This window comes from Carya illinoinensis, chromosome 16 (assembly GCF_018687715.1).
Source record: "Carya illinoinensis cultivar Pawnee chromosome 16, C.illinoinensisPawnee_v1, whole genome shotgun sequence".
In the NCBI taxonomy this organism is placed as follows: domain Eukaryota; kingdom Viridiplantae; phylum Streptophyta; class Magnoliopsida; order Fagales; family Juglandaceae; genus Carya; species Carya illinoinensis.
The window spans coordinates 28461543-28483445 of record NC_056767.1 but is presented as its reverse complement, the minus strand read 5'-3'; the positions used below and the strand labels follow the sequence as shown (position 1 = coordinate 28483445).

Here is a 21903-nt window from a genome sequence, read left to right as displayed (position 1 = left end):
GAATTTTAAATTTATCTGATTTTTTAAAAGAAGTACGTGAAATTTGTGTATTATAAAATTATAAATAATATTTTTCTAAAAAAAATGACACTAAATAATACACAGTCCCACAATTACATTCTATCACTCTCATTCCTAACATCCTAATTAAACAACTCCAACCCCCTAACCGCCGGAGAGAAGGGATTTGCCATAATTACTGTCGTCTCCATGGCCAAATATCTATCTAGTCTTTTCTTTTATTTTATTTGGAAACATATTGGTCTTTTATAATTAAGTTAAGAATAAAAAAGGAATTAAAATTTTGAATAATGCTAAATACAGTTCTAAATTATGCAAGCAGTGCGTACTTATTTTCACACGTAACGTTTATGCATTTTATGATTATAAATATTATTTTTCATTAAAAATACATCGGTGGATAGTGGTATCCAACCGCTATATCTTGATCCGATTGACAAACCATATCAAAACCACAACTCATGAACTAATTAACAAGGGTTATGACCAATTTATTAGACGAATTATGTTATATACAGTTACTTTTACGTATTTTTTATACACTTCATTAATATAATTGGTCAAAATAATTATTTTATATTAAAAAAAGTGATGTAGCTAATTACATTAGTAAAATGTATAATGAAATATGTAAAAATAACTGTATATAAAATTTTGTTAAAATTAAGAAATTATATATTGAACAACGTACGTCCTATAAAAGGTAGAATATTAATAATCCAAATTATGTGTATGTGTGTTTTTTTTTTTATAAAGTCACTAAGAAAATAGATCAATTAAGAAAGTCATGAATTTTCATCCTAATTATAACATTGTAATGATCCCCAGCTTGTGAATGAAATACTTCAGAATATTGGGCAAGAGACTCCATAACCTTTTTTTTTTTTTTAAAAGGATGAGACTCCATAACTAGTCTTTATGAACTTTGGCATTATCGTCTGTCACCATCGTTGCATGAAAATTCTCTCCTCTAGCTAGCACCAATCATCTCTTTGTCTTGTCTAGCTGGCACTTTTTACCCTTTCAACTTTCAACAACTTCGTTCTAATCCTCAATAGCCTTTTTTTATTTTTTTTATTTTTTATTTTTTTTTGGGGGATTTAACCATTTATAGTTATAAAAAAGATGGGATGAAAAAAATGATATGGGTTTACAAAACTCTCAAATACAAAGAGTGTAAGTTTACAAATAAATATTGAGATAAAATGTCCATTGATTTCATGATCTCTCTCTCAATTCATTGAATGAACATGTAAATTGGCCACATTTAGTTATACAATTTAGATAAGATAAGAAGAAATATTTTGTTAAAAATTAAATAAAATATTGTTATAATATAATTTTTGTTTTGAAATTTGAAAACATTAAATTGTTTATTATATTTTATGTGAAATTTAAAAAAAATTATAATGATTATATGAGATGAGATGATATAGTTTAGTTTTGTGTAATCAAACTAACTTTTTTTGTATAGCAACAATAATATTACTGATGTAGAAGCTTGCTACATTAGTTTATTTAAAAAATATATATTATTATTTATATTTTTTTTTCTAAATATAATAGATTTCACAGTGTTTAGCGTGTTCTACACCAGTTTATAATTAGAATAATGCTAGTGTTACCTCTGGGGCTTCTCCTTGCATTTTTTTTTTTACTTTGTGATTAAGGAAGTGTTTTGTAATTATGTTGTGTATTTTTAAAAAAAAAATATTTAAAAATATTAAAAAAATACATATAAAAAAAAGCAAAAAACAAAATTTAAATTTTGTTAGCGGGAATCCTAATAGGAGCTCCCAACGATGAGATTAGCACCGCCCTTATAATTAGCATAACTCACAATTATACTTGGCATTAAGAATTTGGATTCCTACCAAAATTGCATGTTTTGAGGAATGGTAGGTGAATTTGAGGAGAGACCACATAGATAGAGGTTTGGGGTCTAATAGAATCGATGTTATCGATGCATAGGTTCTCCAAATAGATAGATCTCAAACATTTAATTCCACATGATATCTGTCTATTTCTCTTCTTTATATCAACCACATCTTAATACAAATGGTTAGTAGCAATATTCATCTCAAGAAAAATAGGTATTTAAGATGAGTTATTTACGACGAGAATAATTATTTGTGACGAGAATTGATTAATTTTAACAGAAAATAGCTGATGATAACTAAATAATTTTCGTATAGTGACTGTCATATTTCAAAACTTTCTTCAACAAACTTTTAATGATATTGTAAATACCAATATTCCTATTTCCCCTATGCCTTCGAATCTTCGATCGCATGTTCTTTCTCTATAGATAATAATGGGAAGTATCCCTCGATTATATAATATAACTATTATATAGTTGACCTCAAATTAAAAATATATATATATATATATATTGTGGTGCGTTCATGAAGTTGAATTGGCCACTTCGTTCTAATCCACTATTATTATTCTAAATAATAAATAATAGAAAATAGATTGAGAAAAATAAAATATTTATAATAATGGGTCCAATTCTTTTACAAGCTAAAGTGTTGAACATTTTTTATATATATAAAGAGAAATGCTAAAGTTCCCGAATTCGAAAATTTTTTTTAATCGAATTCATTTTTTTTATTTTTTTACTTAGTGATTAAGTAAATATTTTTAAGTGATATTGTGAATTTTAAAAATAAAACATTTAAGAATATATCTATATATAAAAAAAAAAGTATTCGATATTTTTTTCTATAACTTTTTTCAAAAGCTGTAGCTTTACTCATATATAAAACAGTCAAGGTTGGACATTTTTCTTATTTATTTTAGAATTTCCCTAATCCAATTCATACGCAATGCCCCTAGGTTGACTTAATTAATTAAGACAGCCAATGGCATGAGCTAGGGTACCTTTATCCTTGTGTTTTTGAAATTGTCAAAAGCTATAGCTAGTTTTAGGTTTTGTTTTGAGCCTTTACAGATTTAATATGTCACATACGCATCCCGAATAATTAATAATATTAATCATATAGATAAGGTTTTTAGACTTTGGCTTATATTATATTTTATGGATTTAAATAGAAAACTAACTTTTTATTTTTTTTTTAAAAAACTCTCATTATTCATTTATTCATCAAAAAAATTTTCATCATTTAAATAGAAAATTGCTTTTAACTCAACAGTTTATACCCAGCGACGTAATTTTAATATGTTAATATATAAATTAAGTAATAAAATTCATCTCTTCTCATTAAATTAAATTTTTTAGACGAGTATTAACTTAATCAAATAATATCAAAACAGAAATTCTGAATTCGAATCTTGACTCTTGATATATGGATTTTCAAGTGCACATGAAAATCTCCAATACTTTCGATTCAACCGATAAAGAACGATGGACTCATGAAGACTTGGATGCTTTTTATCATCTTCGATGTAAAAGGAAAAAAAGAAAAGAAAAAACCATTAGTACTATACATGCTAGAAGTTGTCATGTTTGAGCTGGCTTTTGCTAATACCTCCAATATTAATCATTTCCAATCACCAATTCATTATTAAAGTGACTATTTTTTTAACTGAGTTTAGACTTTTAACCAAATTTATGGTTATTAATATAGCATCATAAGAGGCAAATCAACAAGCAGTCATGGCTCACTGGCTTCCCTATTTTTTTTAATAGAAATAGGAATTCTGAAAGAACTCATGATCTAACAGGCTAGGGGAGCTAGAAGATCATCATCTAGGGGTTGAGCCGATTGAAGAGGTTTGAGAAGATAAAAAGAAAAATTAAGATCATTGCTTTGACATAACCCTTCAACCCTTTTAGCCGAAAGGTGGATCAAAGTCTCATTTTACAGCTACTGAATGAACATAATATGAGATGGAAAGTGAAGTTTTTGGGTCCACATTATGAAAAAATGATTAGAGAAGTTTGAAACCAACCGCAGGCTAAATGCAAAGGGACCAAGTTACCTAGAAAACATGTTTAGAAATTAGATGTGATCAGTTGGAAGTTTGGACATGTCTCCCTCTTGATTTGTTGCCATATTTAGAAAAATAAATATATATATGACTATACTATTGATAAAGTTCTATTTAATTATTTAATTTATATTCTAACATGAGCTTTTAGCAATCAATACAGTATGGGAGAAAGTAAGCCTACAATCTGGCCCGCCCAATGTACTTATGGACCCGATCCGATAACTAGACAGGATGAAAATAACAAGACCCGACCTGACACGTTCGGGTTGGGTAAAAACAGATCTCTCTTTTTTTCCTTCTCCGAACTGTTTTAATTAATTTATATTCTAACACAAGCTTTTAGCTATCAATATGGTATGCGAGAAAGGACATATTGTATAAGCATTACAGTCCTTGCGCTCTTGCTGTGAAGTATCATAAGTACTATCCAAATTTGAAACTAAACAGGAAGTACTCATTTTTCTTCCTGATTGGTAAGTTTCACCAACTTAACTCACATCATGAGTATCAAAGATAACTAAAAGGCTTCCTGTTTTTGTCCATGCACTATTGCTTTCCTTTCATTGTTATATTTCTAACATACAAAAGGTAGAGAAACAGTAGAACATATTTGTCTGTGATCTCTAGTAAAACCTGTAAGATCATGAGGTAAAACCCTTCATCTAGCTGGCTGGGAGCTGGTTTTGTTCATTTCTTCACATACCCCCCCCCCCCCCCCCCCTTCTTTCTAGAATTGACATTTGGATAAGAAACTGACCTAGAATAAATCCATCTACAATATCAAGAGTTTATTTAATAACTTTCTAATTAATATATAAAACATGTAAATATCCCAAGTATGTAAAAGTGGCGAATAGGCTTAGACACTGCTTGAAATGGAGAAGTTCTTATCTTTATAATAACGTCAAGTAACTCTAATTATCATATCAGTTTTTCTATTAGTTAGAATATAGATCCAGATGTGCTTTGAGTCTTCCTCAAATCACTACGTAAGTGACAACTGATTGAAACGCTAGCCGGAGTAGTTTCTATATACACTACAACATTTGTTGGTTTTTGTTGTGAGAGTATGTATTCAGAAAAACCATAGTCGTAGTGGGAAACGCTTTTTTCCCACTAAATCTATTTGTGGGAGACTAGCGATTTAAAATTGGTGACACTAAGTATTTTTTCCCCACCAATTCACAAACTCATAGTAAATTGTAACATTTTTCCATCAACTAGATCGTGAAGAAAGCCAATGAATTTCATGGCAAATGGTTACTCAAATCAGTTTGTGTTAGTGGGAAATACTAGTTTTTTGACGAAATATACTGGTGAAAATTATATTTTTCATGAACACATTTCGTGGGAATAAATCTTTCCCAACCAAAGGCACTCGTCAATAATGGACGAAAATATACTATTTCAGACCTAATTAACTTGTGGGTAAAGAATATTTTGCATGTCATTGTTTCATGACAATTCATACTTCCCACATCATTGCCAATCATGAGTAAAATTTGGAAATATAATTTTTCGGACTATATAGTTTTGTCAGTAAAGAGTATTGTTCATGATATTTGTTTGTGAGAAAAAAGTTTTGCCCACTTAGAACATTTTATTAAAATTGATATATTGCCACCCTTCCATTTGGTAGCTTAGTCGGAATACAGTTTCTCAGTGTATGGTTTAGTTTAGAATTTTTGTCACCTGTTGATTTGTGGGAAATACTACAACAAAATGTTGGCTTTTTTGACTATTTCTCACTCTTCAAAAATGGTCTTTTCTCACAATATTATACTTATATCAAAATGCTGTATATATAGGCTATTATTGAATTTGCCATCACATATATATATATATATATATATATATATATATATATATATATATATATATATATATATATATATATATATATATATTTATATATAACATGACTAATGCCAAGTACTTGGATCCAAATTCTCTAGTTGCATCCATATATATATAACACTTTGAAAAACATCATTCCAATATTGAAATACATCAACCCAAGCATGGAGATACATCAATGTTTGTAAAATAGGGAGTACAAGAGGGAAGTCTACATTTTCCCAAGTCACAGCAACCTAATCAACTAATATAACCCAAAATGTTTAATAAAATCTATGTATACATAATATGGAGGGTTCTAGACACATGAGGGATTCACAAGATCCAGTTCCAGTTCATCTTCCTAGCAAAACTTTGGGTAGACAAAACTCTTCATCCATACATCTTGCTGTTAAGTACTTGAAAACTATATGAAATAACAGTTTAACATTCCACTAGTTTAATAGAAAACCATATTAGTACATCAACTAATACATCTTGCTGTTAAGCCCACTATACATGTTAACCATATAAGAACACTCAAGGATGAGTGCTCTATTGAGATGGCAGAGCCTAGTTTCCAATCCTGCTAATTCAGATGAATTTCTTGAGCTGGAACTGTCAAGAGCTTAGGAACCCTCAAACAGTTAGAATCCTTAACATGTTGGTTAAGAAAAAGTGCTCAAGTTTGGGTTTCCTCATGGAACCAAGTGCTCAAAAGCTAAAATTGAATATGTTACAAGATTCACTAAATTTGATAATTGTTTGGTTGTGGGAAGTAAGGGGAGTAGTGGGGGTTCGACTATGCTTTGGAAGATTACTAGTTCTATGGTCACCCAGTCACTTCCAAGAGGGCTCTAAGTTGGGATCTCTTAAGAGCATTGCAACTTGCAACTAGAAGGCCTGGATTTGCATTGGTGACTTCAATGAAATAACAAGTCAAATGAAAAGATGGGGGTAGCCACCAGACCCTACAAATAGCTAGAGGCATTTCGAGAGGTTATTGAGGATTGTGCATTATCTCAAATTAATACTAAAGGACTGAAGTTTACTTGGTCTAATAAAATGAGTGGAAGAAGATTTACCAAAGAAAGACTAGACCTCGACTACCAATGTTGTGACATCCCGACTCCTACGTACGAAAAGGCAAGAATTGTGACATCGCAATAATGACAACATGGGGTCATACACTCAAAACGACAAGTGCTAAATGTGTGTACAGGCAAAAAGTGTACAACCACCAAAATAAAAGTCATTCAAAACCGTTATACAGTTATCCAACAAAAATAAAGTAAAAGCCAACTTACATAGCCAAAAAGGGAAAACAAATCCCATGATCCAAGAGTGACCACGAGTCACTCCTCCGGCGGAGCCGATCTCTCAGGCTTAACTTCATATTCTGCATCAAAATCTATGATTCTATGAAACAGAACTGTATGGTAGGATTACCACAGTATGATTGAGAATTTTAGTAAGTAACCAACCAAACAATACAAGAGATAAAAACATATAAATACAACCAACGTGTATGCATCCACATGAAGAAACACGCAAAAACAAAACCATCATTTTTCTTGAAATTGACTCGTTTTCCAACATACGTCAAAAGCCCATTTGACTGCAAACAAGTCCATTAAATGCCATCCTTCATTTTTCAAGAAAATGGCCCAAACATAAATCCACAATTTTTTTAGAAAATGGTCCTGATATCCATTTAATCATAAATCACAAATTTTCTAGAAAATGACCTGACATATTCATTCATTCAGTCACTGTAGATGGAAATCACAAGTAGAACATACTATCATCTCTGCATACCACCATCCCTACTGCTAGCACCGTAGATAGGAATCACAAGCGGGACTTACTACTATCCCTACAGCTCACACTATAGGCGGGAATATTAGGTGGGACTTACCATCATCCCTACGGCTAGCATCGAGGCGAGAATCACAGGTGAGACTCTACCACTGTCTGTGCTTACTATCATCCCTGCAATTCCTTTTTTTCTTTCTTTCATTCATTTCAATCTGCTCATTACACATGCACTCAGAGTCATTTCTTAACACAAAAACTCAGTTTTCAAACATGACACATGAAAATACATGCAAACAGTATATATGATGTCATGGCACATCACACATAAGATAAAATATACCAATCACAACTCCAAGTGTACAACCCACAAATCATCTCTACTATTAACCCATCCTCCAAATCGGCTCGAGGCCTATATCAGACAAGAATCAATCAGATTGCATAAAACAAGTTAGTGTAAAAATATATTTTAATCTCAATAAATTCTTTGAAAAAATACTTACAATGGTAGAAGTAATTCTGGAAGATCAAGGGTCACGCCAAAATTGGCAGAGCAACAGCAAACAGTGTTTTCCAAACAATAACCGTGGGTCTCAGAATGGAAAATGGAGAGGAGAGCTAGGGGAAGCTTGGGCTAGACAAGGAGGAGCTAAGGGAGGCTGGAAAAGCTAATGGTGGTGGCTGGTGGTCGTGAGTGATTGTGTGGGCGACGAATGGAGGCCAAAGAGATGAAATATGAAAGAGAGAGAGTGTGGCTTCGTGAGGTGCGGATCAGGGCTAAGGATGGCTGGGTTGGCGGCACGAGGTGGTGCCACGGTGGCACTAGAGTGACACGAGGCCGTGACTTTGAGGGGAGCATGGGGGAAGGTGGCAGCGAGGTAGGGGCTAAGATTGGAATGAGTGGTTTGCCGACGGGTGGGGGAGACATTGGGCTGGGCAGTGATACCACAGGGCAGCGCACGACAAGGCTGGGGGAGAGGGTCTGAACGCACGGGGAGAGAAAAGAGAGAAAGGGCTTGGGCGGGATGCAGGGAAGGAGAAGAGAGAAGGAAAAAAAAAAAGGAGAAAAATAAAAATGAAAAGAAATGAGATCCAGTCTTTAGAACTTGAGGTCTTAAAACTGATCCAATGAAGATGATGAAAATGATAATTTAAATTGAAAACACAGTGACTAAGTAAAATAAAAATAGTAAAATCCAACAATAAAATAATTTAAAATAAAGAACCATTTAAATAATACACAATAATTAATAACAAGAAAAACAAATTGAAATAAATTTTACACAAAGAAATCATGAAATAATACCCCAAAAATCATGTTAAATTTAAAACAAGAAAACCCATAATAATGATAAATTAAATAATTACTTAATTAAAGCACATGAAAATATGGGGTATCACAGATGCCTATTGGAAACTTAAATTCCCTACTGCAGTATGTTATGCTTTACCTACTATAAAGTCTGACCACTCCCCCTTCTAGTACAGATGGTTAACTAGCCTCAAGAATGTAGGAGCATACACTCTAAATTTAGGTATGAAGCTGCTTGGTCCTGAAGGAGGATTGCTCTACCACTATAAAGGCTGCATGGTAAAAAACAATATGGAGTATTGATGCTAGTTCTATTCTCAGAAGTAAGCTTACTCATTGTTCAACAACATTGAAGAAATAGATTTCCTTGAAGAAAAGAGAAGGTCGTTTCTTCATAAGGCAAAAGCTGGACAGAATAGCAAGCCTTCAAGGTATTGACAAGGGTAACCACAAACTAACAATCCAGTAAAGAGAAAGCTGAATGTGACTGCATTTAGTGGGGAAGCCTATGCTATGATGATGAGTGTTTTATTTTGCAAGGAGATAGGTGTCTCTACATTCATCCTTGAGGGTGATGCTATGCAGGAGGTCAATCTATTAAATAGAAAGCAAATTGATTCAAGCTATAGAGGCTTAATAGTAGAGGATGCCAAGTGGGTGTTGAACTAGTTTGCTATATGGTCTGCAACCCATTTGAAGAGGGAAGGCAAGAGAGCATCACACTACTTAGCTAAGAATGCACTTAACCTCTATGAAGATTTGTTTGAACTTAAGGAAACTCCATTTTGGGTTCAACAGATTGTAAGAGATGAAATATTGTAATCCTTTATTAGAGCAATGAAATGTTCTTTGTTTCAAAAGAAAAAAAGAAAAAAGTCTTGGTGTGGAAATTAATGCTGCAACTATGTATGTTGGAAGTGGAGAGGAGTCAGATTATCAATACGTGGTTGAGCCAACACTCCCAACAACCTCATGCAGTTTGCCTCTTCTGTTTTGAGTGCAATACCCAAGAATCTTATTATATATTTGTGATATGGTTGTGGTTTGAGCTTTTATTTGAATGGTAAAAATGCAATTTACAATATCCCTCAAGTTTGAAATAGACATGTCAAATATTATGTGTCATGCCCCTTTCTATCTAATTTTTTATATATTATATTCTTAACACTTTCATTCATAAGGGGAATAATTTTTTCTGAAGAAGTAAGTCCAAAACGAAGAATTTTTAATTAATTGAGTAAAATATAAACTCAAGATTTGAACTTAAAACTTTTGCTGTAAAAATATATGAAATTAAAGTCACAAAATCAATTTCATACGCAACAACAATCAACCATGATATTCAGTTCTAACACAGAATACACTCATAGAGATACACTAAGGATTCATGAGTTTTCACAACATCATAGTAAACATCATTTCGTGGGAATTCCTAACTTGACTTATTGCATGTTGACGTACAGAAGCAAGGTGGCCAGACCCATCCATCAGCTCTACTGGTTACTACATGCAATCTTTTCCTATTGCTAAGTGAAGGGAGTCTACTTAAATTGAAATCAGTTAAAAGATGTTAGAAGATATTAGAAGATGAGTAAGGAAGAAATAAAATTGATGAAATTTACACAGTAGTACCGGTGGGCTTTGAGCTACCTCCTCAAGGAGATGACTTTTTGCTGCTTTGTTGAAGCCTCAGATCTGGCTCTATCTCCATGTCGATGATATAATGATACACGGGAGGGAATAAATTTAAAAGAGATGAAATTTACATGAAGCTGCGTTGGAAGAGAGGGTCGTGTCTTCTGGGGATCTGAAAGGGCGGACACTAGCCGTGGGAGATGCCGAACTCGTGGACACCAACTCTCTGGTCAATGCAAAATTATCAAAGCCCCAATCAATCAGCCCTAATTTGCACAATCCACTAGTTTAACGTCTAGCCATGTGGTAGATCTTCTGTTTGTTTGCACCGAAAAGCCAAAACGAATGAGATTGGTAGAGAAGACTCTATTCTCCCCGCGGAAAAGGGTTATGATTGAACATAAGAGAGATTTGTTCAAAATTGATTTTGTCCCAAAAAAACTCTATTCTTTACAGTTAGTGAATATTTGAAGGCAATTTTATTGCGACAACTAACTTTCGTTGTAAAAGGAAAATTCTCCCACGAAAACACTCTCGTGGCTAGGCATATCGCTGCAACAACTCATTTCATTTTCCACTACCAAGCTTGGTCTAATTACACTAGTATTTCTCATTATGCTTTGTCACAGGAAAAGAACTCAGTGGCAAAAGGCCCATTTTGTTTTGTGTGTGTATATATATATAAGTTCATGAATGTTTTGCTTGGAGCTATATGACAAAGGGCCAACAATATTGGTGCGATGTATTCAAAGAACATGTTTCCAAATATTGACTTGAATAATTCATGTGAAGTACTTTGGGGATGAAAGAATTGGTCGACGGAGTTGTCTTAGCTTGCCGCCACATGCAATGATTCGGACGTATCACGTATATATGGTATGTCATGTAACTCTCATCACAACAAACACTGTGGGCCTTTTTTCCAGTCTTATATGATCAGTCATGTGTTCAATTTCCCTTTCCCTTCTCTCACGCCAAGGCATTTGATCTAGTTGCATTGGATAGTATCTTGGCCTCCAACTAGATTCAATTTCGCGCATTGAATTACAGAGTTAGAAGTTAGAAGTTTGCTTTTGACGTACGTTTCACATTGTGAGATTTTTTAGCTAGCTTAAGAGACAAAAGATAAAGAGAATTAATGATCAAAACATGATAAAATAAACAAATTAAAATGATAACCAAGAAGGCAAGTAGTACTACACGACCAGATGATGGACACTCATGTGCCAAAAGATGCAACACAATTATGGTGATCGTAGCCCATGCAGTCTGCATATGCATGCCATGACCTTTGCATGTTCCCCGTTTCTTCTCCAACATGTCCTTTTTCATTAGCTTTCAAGCCTGTTTGCCCCATTTTTTGAAAGTAATGTTAGAGATAAATCTCACATAGACAATCCTCTTGTAAAAGTGGATTCTATATAATAAGAAAATATGGGTTTTTTTTTTTTTAATAAAAGATTTGTGTGAGACTTGTACATTTGAAACTTGTTGAAATGGATATTTAGGCCGGCCTTGAAAGAATAAGCTCATATATCGAAGGGCCCAAGTTTGAGACTCTAGGGGCTGATTCATGAGCTTAAGGATTGATCCTATTAATATGCATTATAGATAATAAAAAAGATAACACCTCCGACTGATCGAAGGTGATCACTTCACTTTACATGGAGAATCTTCAAAATAAACTTTAGAGATTAGTCATTATTATCCTCATCATATTCCTATAAAAAACATCTGAAAGTAATACATTTACACATTCACTCATATATTTATATTGAAACCACTTCACTCTAATGCAGACATCGGAGTTTACTAGGCACCCCATGCCTCATTCTTTTTTTTTTTATAAGTTATCCGTATTGTTAGTGGTGCGAAACACGTCCTTAAGACTTTTATATACCATTATTCTTTGCAAACATATCTATCAATTAATAGACCACAACTCGATCATCACCCAAAGCTTGGTGCCCAACACATGCTAATTTCTTATCTTCAAATCCATATATTAAATTGATTAAATCGATCATGTTGTCACTCAATTATTAGAGAGTAATGCTGACACAACATGTCACATGTAAAAATAACTAAAAAATTATGGAAATATATAGTTGCAAATATAATTATGTACTGATCTGTACACCAATGTGATGTAATTGGTTAAAAAGTAAATTTTATTGAAAACGGTGTTAATTTAAATTTTAAGTATGAATGAATCAGTATTGATCTACAGATTAGTACGCGACTATACTTGTATATAGCAAAACTCAAAAATTATATATATAAAGTCCAAAAACAATTTGAAAAGATAAAACAATTTGATGGCTAGAAGTCTCCTTCGTTTATAATTTTTTTTTTTAAATTTTAATTTAAAAAATTTATTATAAATTCATACCATTTATAAATTATATTTTCAAGATGTCCCACCACTTTTTTCTTATAAGCCTTCTAGAATTTGAAAACTCTCCCACCTAAAAACGTTACTCAAGCTGAGGCTTATGCCAACATAAGAACCAACGACGAGCTGTTTACACACGCTCCAACGACCAGCGGCCTCACCGAGGTAGTTTCAGAGATGGTCACGTCGTTTCTCCCAATTTCGTCCATCTTCTTCTAACGTCATCGGGCTTTCCACAGCTCCGATTAGACCCCCCACAAACACCCGATCCGCTTACTGTCCGGAATCTTCACTTTGAACGCCATGGGCAACACATCATCAATGCTCACGCAGTACGACATCGAAGAAGTCCAGGAACACTGCAGCCACACGTGTATGTTTTACTTATTGATTCGCAGTCTTTTTTATGGTGATGAAATTCATGTTTTGTTGATGGGGAAGTTTAGGGTTTCTGACCCTTTGATTTGGTTTTGGTGCGTAGTTTCGCAGCAGGAAATAGTGTCACTGTACCAGAGGTTCTGTCAGCTCGATCGAAGCGGCGGTGGTTTCATCTCTTCTGAGGAGTTCATGTCCGTTCCTGAATTCGCCGTCAACCCTCTCTCCCAGGTCCTACTTTTTCTCTGTGCGCGTTTACATTTATATCTATAACATATATTATACGCTTATAAACAGGGATGAAACTATTTATTTGGGTTCAATTCGTTTACGCATGTATGCGTGTCTTCTTACATATGTAATTACGTAGGTTATGGTTGTATGCGCTTATTTTGTGCAATTTGCTTACTGAGATAATGTGCTGCAACGTGTATCTTCCAGAGATTGTTGAGGATGTTGGACGGATTGAACTTTAAGGAATTCGTGGCATTCTTGTCCGCATTCAGTCCCCGTGCGACTTTACAACAGAAAATTGAGTGTAATGACTCTTTAGTTTTTGTGATGTCATGTTTCTAGAAATTATCTTCTCTGAATTTTCACCTATTGGGGTGATGGCGTCTCTTTGTTCCTAGTTATTTTTAGAGTTTATGATTCGGATGGCAATGGAAGAGTTGCGATGAATGACATGCTCGAAGTTTTGCGGGACTTGACAGGACAATATATATCTGAACAACAGAGGGAGGTTAGTTCTTAACTACAAAATGTTTGAAGAATGAATCTTCTGATTAGTGGCCTTATTTGAAAGGTTTGGGGCTATGCGATTCATGTGCGTTTTCTTTTTAATTGGTAATACAGTTTAAAGGTTTCTTTTCCCTTTACAAGTAAGAAATCTTTATTAATAAGTCAAAAGGTGCAACGCAAACAGTTTAAAAGGCTATATACATGAAACTTTATTGTGTTGGTTATCGTCAGTGGCCTTTTTTAATATTGAATCTATGAACTTGAAAATACAGGGATATCGTAGCAGTCTTCAATTGCATGATATGTGCACATTAGGTTCAAGTTTGCTTTGAAAGTGATATGGTTGTTGGAGATTTTCAACAATATCAACAGAAAAGGAAGATAGGAAAAAGGACTTGGAACAAATACAAAATCTGTTCTTGAATGTTTATTTGCTTGTATAAATATGGCAAATCTTGAATGACTCTGCATTCCTCTAATTTAGTACTTTTTTTTTAAATGCTGATGCACTTTGGCCAAATACTTTAAATTCTTTACCCTTTTTATGAGACGAGTGATGTTAAGAAATACAATATGTTCTTTTCTTTTCTTTTCTTTTCTTTTTTTCAGGGGAGGAAGTTCCATTTGTGTTAGATCTAATAAGAGTAATAAAGTATCACCTGATCTGTAAATCTATTAGGGTGAGAAATAAGGTTTAAAATTTCTAATGGAAATTGAATAAAATCAACTTTATTTACATATGGCTAATATGTTCACACGTGCTCTGAACTTGAAAGAGAGCATATTGATTACTGCTAATGTACATAACGATTTTGAAACTTGATATGCATGGTTATTATATATGCTACTGAATATCTTGTTTTGCATGTGTGGTTTTGTTGATGTCTGGTACAGCAAGTTCTGACCCAAGTCCTTGAGGAAGCAGGCTACACAAAGGATTCTTCGTTAGTTTTGTCGGACTTCATGAAGGTATTGTGTCGCTTTATTTTGAATAAAATCCTTTCTATGTGAACTTTCATCATTATCTGTTTCCAAATACTTTGCTTTAATTTGATGAAATACATCCCACGTGATTACTCTGAAAAAACGAATACATATAGTTGCCCTTCTGCTTCATTATTTAAGCAAATTCTATTCTTTTGAAAGAAAAATTTTTCCTGCTGCCTGCAGATTCTTGGCAATTCTGATTTGAAGATGGAGGTTGAGGTTCCAGTGGATTAATGCAACAAAAATAAGTTCTTTTCAACAACTCTGTACTTTGGTGGTCCATAGGCATTTCTCACAGTTCATATTTCCACCATTCTGCTAATAGAGCCATGGCAAGGTGATGGTTGTGATGTGTTTGATTAAATCTTTTTTTTTATAAGCAATAAAACTGAGTTAAACAATGCAAAAGTTGCATATGTACTAGATTAATAAACTTTCAGCCTCTGAATTTTATTGTCCTCAACGGTGCATTAGGCATTCCTTTCCTATTTTACTGATGGTTGTGTTTATGGTGGCAGCCACTCTGCAGAAGCTGCCCCAAACAGAGTTTCCCATTAGTGTTTGTTTTTCTGGAAATTGGGAACAATACTACACTTCATCCTAAATCCTGTCATCCCCAGTTATACATGGTAATGTGTCATATTTCAAGTGACTTCTTCCATCAATTACTTAAATGACATCCCTTTGAAATCTATCACATCACCAAGTATTATTGAGGATGACAAAGATTAGCATGAATTAAGAGTGTTCATTGTGAGTTAAAACATCGTTGTTCCTCAGCTTATCATCACAAATAGGGATATGACAAACTTGACAGCATTGGAAAGGAAAGATGAAGGGATGGCCCGGGGTTGTATCCGTTACTCCATTGGCAAATTTTCTTCTACTAACTTTGGGATTTTAGTCGACTTAATTCTATTTTTGAGAATTTCTTGATTAAAAAAATTGAGTAATGTTATACACTATATTCTCGTCTCATTATATAAAATGTGATTCATTTATCACTATTGATAATAAATAGTCATCTAATAAAAGATTATCAAATGATGATAAATATATTACATCTTACATAGTGATATGAAAGTAAGATGGTAGTGTGGTGTATAAAATTTTTTAAAAAAATCTATATTCAAATATGTGAACATTTACCATGCATAAAAAACGTGCTTTAATTAGCACAAGAATGTAAAGATTTTACCACAATAACCATTAACCAACCGTTTTCACCTAGATACCTCGTCATTTACAAACATGTGTATATATATATATACACATGCATAAATAATTCTATTTAAAAGACATCTAATATATGAGTTATGGACATGTCTCACTGCTATTGACGTACGATTACTTGCAACCAAAGGGTAGAACGGCTTGGGGTTCATGGGAACGCCTCTAATACCTAAATCAGCAGCTGCCGTGGAAAAACCTTTTTGAATACCAATATGAAAATTAGTGTACTTGGGTTTTCTCTATATATAGAGCCCATGACTCATCCGTGTATTATCAGATGGAGGGTTTATTTTAAGTTTGATATTCAAACTTACTGACAATGGGTTTATCCATATTCAAAAGGTAGATTTCTCTCCCTGATGGGTTCTCGGCAGTTACTTTCCCGACGAATGGGGTAAATTAGATCTTAGAGATGGGCCGGGCCCTTAGGTGCTGTAGGCTGATAGTCTGATTTGGTGTCACAGGTCTGTTGGTACGCCCAATGGGCCCCAAAGGATACTGAGCCCTTTCCAATATGTGAGCTTGATGCCGAGGATACACGTTGGATTCTCAAGTCGGTTGCAAAATACTAAAATAAAAGGTAACTTAAAAGTTGGAAGTTGACCAAAGGCAATGAATAATATACTCAGATAAAATGGTCGGCAAAGGCTGGGCCCCGCGAGCTTATGACGGCCCCATTTATAAGCCCGCGGGGCCTCGTTTCTAGCCGTTGTATGCTCCACTACCTACCTTTTAAAAAGAAAGAACACCTCATTCGCCGTTGTACTCTAAAATGTGATTGGACCCACAAAGCGATGATAATGAACATACATTTCAAAGCAGAATTATCTGGAAGTGACAGGATTAGAGCCATTTTAGCTGCTAAACACATTCAAACGACCTCGTTTTGATCCTTTTGACCAACAACACAGAGCCTTGTAAGCACATTTGTCTTGGATTAAAAAAAAAAACTTGTTTTTCACTTCTTGGTTGGTAATTAATGTCTGAGGAGCAGTTTCTGACTTTGTGATCAGTTACTTCCTTCTCCCGATAGGCGATATCTACTAAACCAAAACTTCTTTTGCAAGGGAAAAAAGAAAGCAAAGCCATTGTGTTGGAGAAGCCAAGCAATTCTTTGCAGCGTTTGGTGTAATTTCTTGCAAATCTGTAGCCTTTTGTTGCATCCCAAAGGACCCTCTAAGGCAAGAGTCTGAAATCTTTGTTGGGAGAGAGAATTTGCATTTATGGGCATGCTGTTTTCAATCAACTTGGCACTTGGGTGTGATTTGGCTGTTGGATTTTATTACTCTCCTTCCATATTAGAATTTGCGTGAAATAAGTTTCACGTGTCTTCCTCGAGACCACAGCATTGTTAATATTTGAGTTAATGCTTTTCTGAATTGTGAAGCTTATGTGGTTGGTATTTGGGTTCTGAATTTTCGTGAACACGTTGGTTGTCTTGTTTGACTGTTGGCAGTTCTCAAGAAAGAGTCAGAGAGGATTCTTTTAATCTATTGGGTCTTGCTCTGAGGATCAAATTCTAATCGGCCTCTAACAACCAGGCAAAGTCACCTTCCTTTCTCCGTTTCCTGCTCTCTTTTTTCTGTTTAATTTTTGTTGGATGATGTTTGGATAGCTATTACGATTTATTTGTTTCTCCATGATCCTTTCAAATAATGCATCTCTTCTTTTCAGACAATTTATGGGAAAACTGGCCCCGTCTGATGAAACACTTTGAAATAATTACCAGTCGTTTCGTTTTTCCATATAAGAAACATAGAACTGGAGCAGAAAGCGCCATTTTCAAGTTATCATAGGACAGCCTGCTTTTCAAGTTCCATTTCCATTAACCTTTTTCTGGAATATATTTGATCGTGCCAATCTTTGGGAAAAGAATTCCTGGTAGTATTTTTGGTCCAACATAATCTGGAAACTAAAGGTGCTCTCTCTGTTTCTCACCAACGATGTGTATGTGCATGTATGGCCAAACAAGAAATCCAAGAACCTAAGTTTGGAGGAAGAGGATAGAAGAGGATTATGTTGGATTTCAAAGAAATCCCTTCAACCGAGATCCCATGTCAAACCATTGAACAAAATAATGATGGAAGTGTAGCTGCAGTCGTGGATGATGTAGTTTGTTTCTTATCTTACACAGTGATGTTATTTGTGTGAGTAAACTACTTAGGGATGGAGTGGAGACCTCAGCCATGCATATACTTGTAGCCCAAAGTTCCATCTCATCATAACAATTGGAGTTGGAAACAGATCTTTAAAACTAGTCTCTACGGAAAATTTAGGCCTGCACCACTATAATGCACATGTTATGATTAAAATTATTTGCTTATAGAGATGTTCAATAGCCTGGTCATATTACTGCATTGGTCACACTAAATGGATCTTACTAACACCACTTATACCTATTTGACAGCATCTAAAGGATAATAATATGAAATATGTAGTCCCAGTTATAGAAATTTCTAACTGATTAATGCTTAATCCTATTTGTGTTCACCTGCAGACATCATATGTGCTATGTTGAAAATTGATCTCATTTTTTGTTAAGTGTGATAATGCTTAATATGCCACTGATACCGATAGGAAACTACTATCCTTTTGTGCTCAGAACCAAATTTGTTCACTTCTACAAACAATTAAGTGTGCCATGGCCGAAAGTGGCAAGTGTTCTGCAATGTCTGAAATTGATATTACAGCCATAAAAGATACTCTTCAAACTCAACAACAACTTCTGCAAAAACTGTACATTGAGTTGGATGAGGAAAGAGAAGCCTCATCTACCGCAGCTAGTGAAGCTCTATCCATGATACTGCGTTTGCAAGGAGAGAAGGCTGCTGTACAGATGGAAGCAAGTCAATATAAGAGACTAGCAGAGGAAAGGATGTCTTACGTCGAGAACTCTCTTTCAGTATTTGAAGATGTTATCAATCAGAAAGAAATGGAAATTGCATCTCTTGAGTTTCAAGTTCAGGCTCACAAGTGGAAACTTCTTAGCATGGGTTGTGGTGATTTGGGTGCCTATGAAAGTAGATTTCCAGAGCATCCGTTTTTGCAAAGAAATGATTTATGCAAGTTGGAAATAGGTGCTAATACCATTGTACGAAGATTGAACTCTCTGCCTCCAATTCAACTCAAAGATTCCTACCAGAAACAAAGTAATTTGGAAAGAGAAATATCTGGAATCCCCCTGTCGGATTTTATTCCAAAGATAGTGAAACTAAAAGCAGACCAGGAATTTAATGTTCAAAACATGGATTTAGAGAAGAAAGCGGGAAACTATGCTAGTGGAACCTATGATTCATACTGGGAGCAGATCAGAAAGTTAGATGAACGAGTAAAAGAGGTATCTGATTGTAAAGGTTCTGGTAGAGATAATTCTGCAAGCTTGAAGAGTGAGTCCATGACTTGTTCTTTATTTCCACAAGTAAGCATTGACAAATTATGTGACCAAACAAGTGTAGAAAGTATTACTAATCTGGAGCAAGTTAAACTTCACGAACATAGACAGGAAAGTGAGGCAATTGTTAATTATCCTTGCTCCTCAAGTGTCCAGGATATTCTTGAAGTCCCCCAAAATAATGAGAAACGTAAAGCGCATGACTACCAGGAAGAATGGAGTAAGTTGATATTGGAAGGTGAGAACAGGGTAGGAAAGCCAGATTTGGTCTCTGAGGATCCCTGTGCATCAAATAATAAAGATGAAACAGAATGGACAAAGAAAATGTTGCATTGTGAAAACCATGATAATAAATTAATTAAAGCAAGAAATAGAGCAAGTGATGACTGCAATGTGTCTTGTTTTCCCTCAAGAATGGGTGTTTCTGAATCTCAAGCCAGTTTTCAACAGTTGTGTCAGAGAATTGAGCGACTTGAGGGAGATAGACATTATTTCAGGAAAGAAATTAGTGAGGCTGGAGAAGAAGAAGGGTTGAATTTGTTGAAGGAAATACATGAGCAACTTAATATGATACAGACCGAGGTGAGAAGTTGGAGAACTAAGAAATCCCCTCCACAAGATGAGCAGCCTCTACTTTCTCTTACTGAGGTATGGCTCTCTTATTTCTTTTTTCATTTTTGTAATTTATTTTACTCATCACTTGTGTTTGCTACTCTAATCTTGGATATCAGAGGACCTATGCTCATGCATATAAAAGTTTGATAACATGAACAATTTTAATGTACAGGCAATGCTATACTTTTGGATTTAAGAAATCGTATGGCGACATCTCAGATGAAACCATGAACTTCCGCACATCATTGCAGATATGCTCGGTGTGAAGTTTAATTAAAGAGTATCTTTGATCTTTCCAATGAACGGTGTGAACAAACTGTTTTAGGTTTTTGGATTGGATTTCAATGTCTTTCATACAAAGAATAGATGATAAGAGATTTGCATACTGTTCATTACAATTACATTAGGCAATAAGTGGCTATCACAGCATGCTTTTGTGGACATGTTTTGCTTCTAAACTTGGGATAGAGGTTGTGAGTAACATACAAAGGGTGTTTTCTTGGAGAGTGCTTTGTTTTTCCAATAAGGATACTGTGTTTTCCTTTTCATATCAATGCAAATAGGCATGTTGTGCATCACCAAATGAAATCTTTCCTCAAATATTATGTTTAGTACCTATTCGTTCATAAATCCTGAATTGAAAGAAGTCAACAGACATGCCTTGCAGTTCTTGATATATCAACATATGCATTGAAAACTTTATTGTTTTTGTGTTCTAATCCAATCTTCTTAATAATGTGCAAATCACCTCTTACTTAGCAATGGAGATGAGTCACTCTGTAATCATCCAATGAAGCTAATACGTGCACTACAACAATGATATTCTCTCAAATTAATTCAGTCCCTTAATTATTTGATCAGTTTATAAAAATTATTTTCTCGAACTATCACACTACTACATCTTCCTTACATTCACAATATCATGTGATTCTGGGTCCTGTGGATGGCAAGTGTCAAGGGGAATTAATTAAGGATTGTAGCAAGGATTAAATATTAGAAATATATTTTGATTGTGGATCTGAGCGAGAAGGAACACAAAATTCTCAAAATCAAGAGGCGAGGCGATGTACTGCAGGCTGGCAGATAAAGAGAGATGCAGATGCAAATACTTGAAGCAAAGCATTTCTACGAGCTCATTAAGATGCAGGTCATTTCTTTTGTTCCCAAGAATTTCATGTAAACACATGTTGTATCAAAGTAGAAAGAAAAGGGCAGTTGAAAGGCCCGGAGGAGATTTACTGTACATATACATGCCTAAAGGGCGACATAATCAGATCCAAAGGTATTCTTTACTGTGTGAGCTCATTTTTCATAATTTATGCTGAAATAGCAATAAAAGAAAACTGTGGATGGTTTGTACATGTTTCAGCATCTGTGCAGCTCCAAGGTAACAAGTCATTGGTCCCTGAAAATAATCAAAGCCGGGTAACTTGAACTAAATCTTTGCTCACTATGTTTGATTTCAGCAAGTACAGTTTCTAAAACCTGGGCATCGCACAGTTCATTGCAAATGATTGACTTATTCTTTACCACTGAAACAGAAAGTGATCTAAATATTGGACACAAGCACATGACATCCCTCAAAGC

The 21903-nt window shown here is 34.5% G+C and overlaps 2 protein-coding genes across 3 annotated transcripts; both read left to right on the top strand.

Annotated features, from left to right (window-relative positions):
• The first annotated feature begins 13038 nt into the window (after nucleotides 1-13038).
• Nucleotides 13039-15912, top strand: LOC122298477 (calcineurin subunit B-like). Of its 2 annotated transcripts, XR_006239423.1 has the most exons (7): nucleotides 13039-13347; nucleotides 13456-13580; nucleotides 13791-13887; nucleotides 13982-14091; nucleotides 14985-15059; nucleotides 15261-15414; nucleotides 15596-15912. XR_006239423.1 is itself a non-coding variant. In XM_043108235.1 (6 exons), exons 1-6 carry the CDS (start codon nucleotides 13278-13280, stop codon nucleotides 15309-15311), a joined length of 528 nt encoding a protein of 175 aa, XP_042964169.1. In that variant the 5' UTR covers nucleotides 13039-13277; the 3' UTR covers nucleotides 15312-15535. The 2 variants fall into 2 exon arrangements, 1 of the variants encoding a protein (XP_042964169.1); XM_043108235.1 differs by lacking the exon at nucleotides 15596-15912 and having other exon boundaries at nucleotides 15261-15535.
• Nucleotides 15913-17080: 1168 nt separating this feature from the next.
• Nucleotides 17081-21078, top strand: LOC122299178. The gene is made up of 3 exons (XM_043109211.1): nucleotides 17081-17851; nucleotides 18913-20349; nucleotides 20489-21078. Exons 2-3 carry the CDS (start codon nucleotides 18952-18954, stop codon nucleotides 20510-20512), a joined length of 1422 nt encoding a protein of 473 aa, XP_042965145.1. The 5' UTR covers nucleotides 17081-17851; nucleotides 18913-18951; the 3' UTR covers nucleotides 20513-21078.
• The last annotated feature ends 825 nt before the right edge of the window (nucleotides 21079-21903 follow it).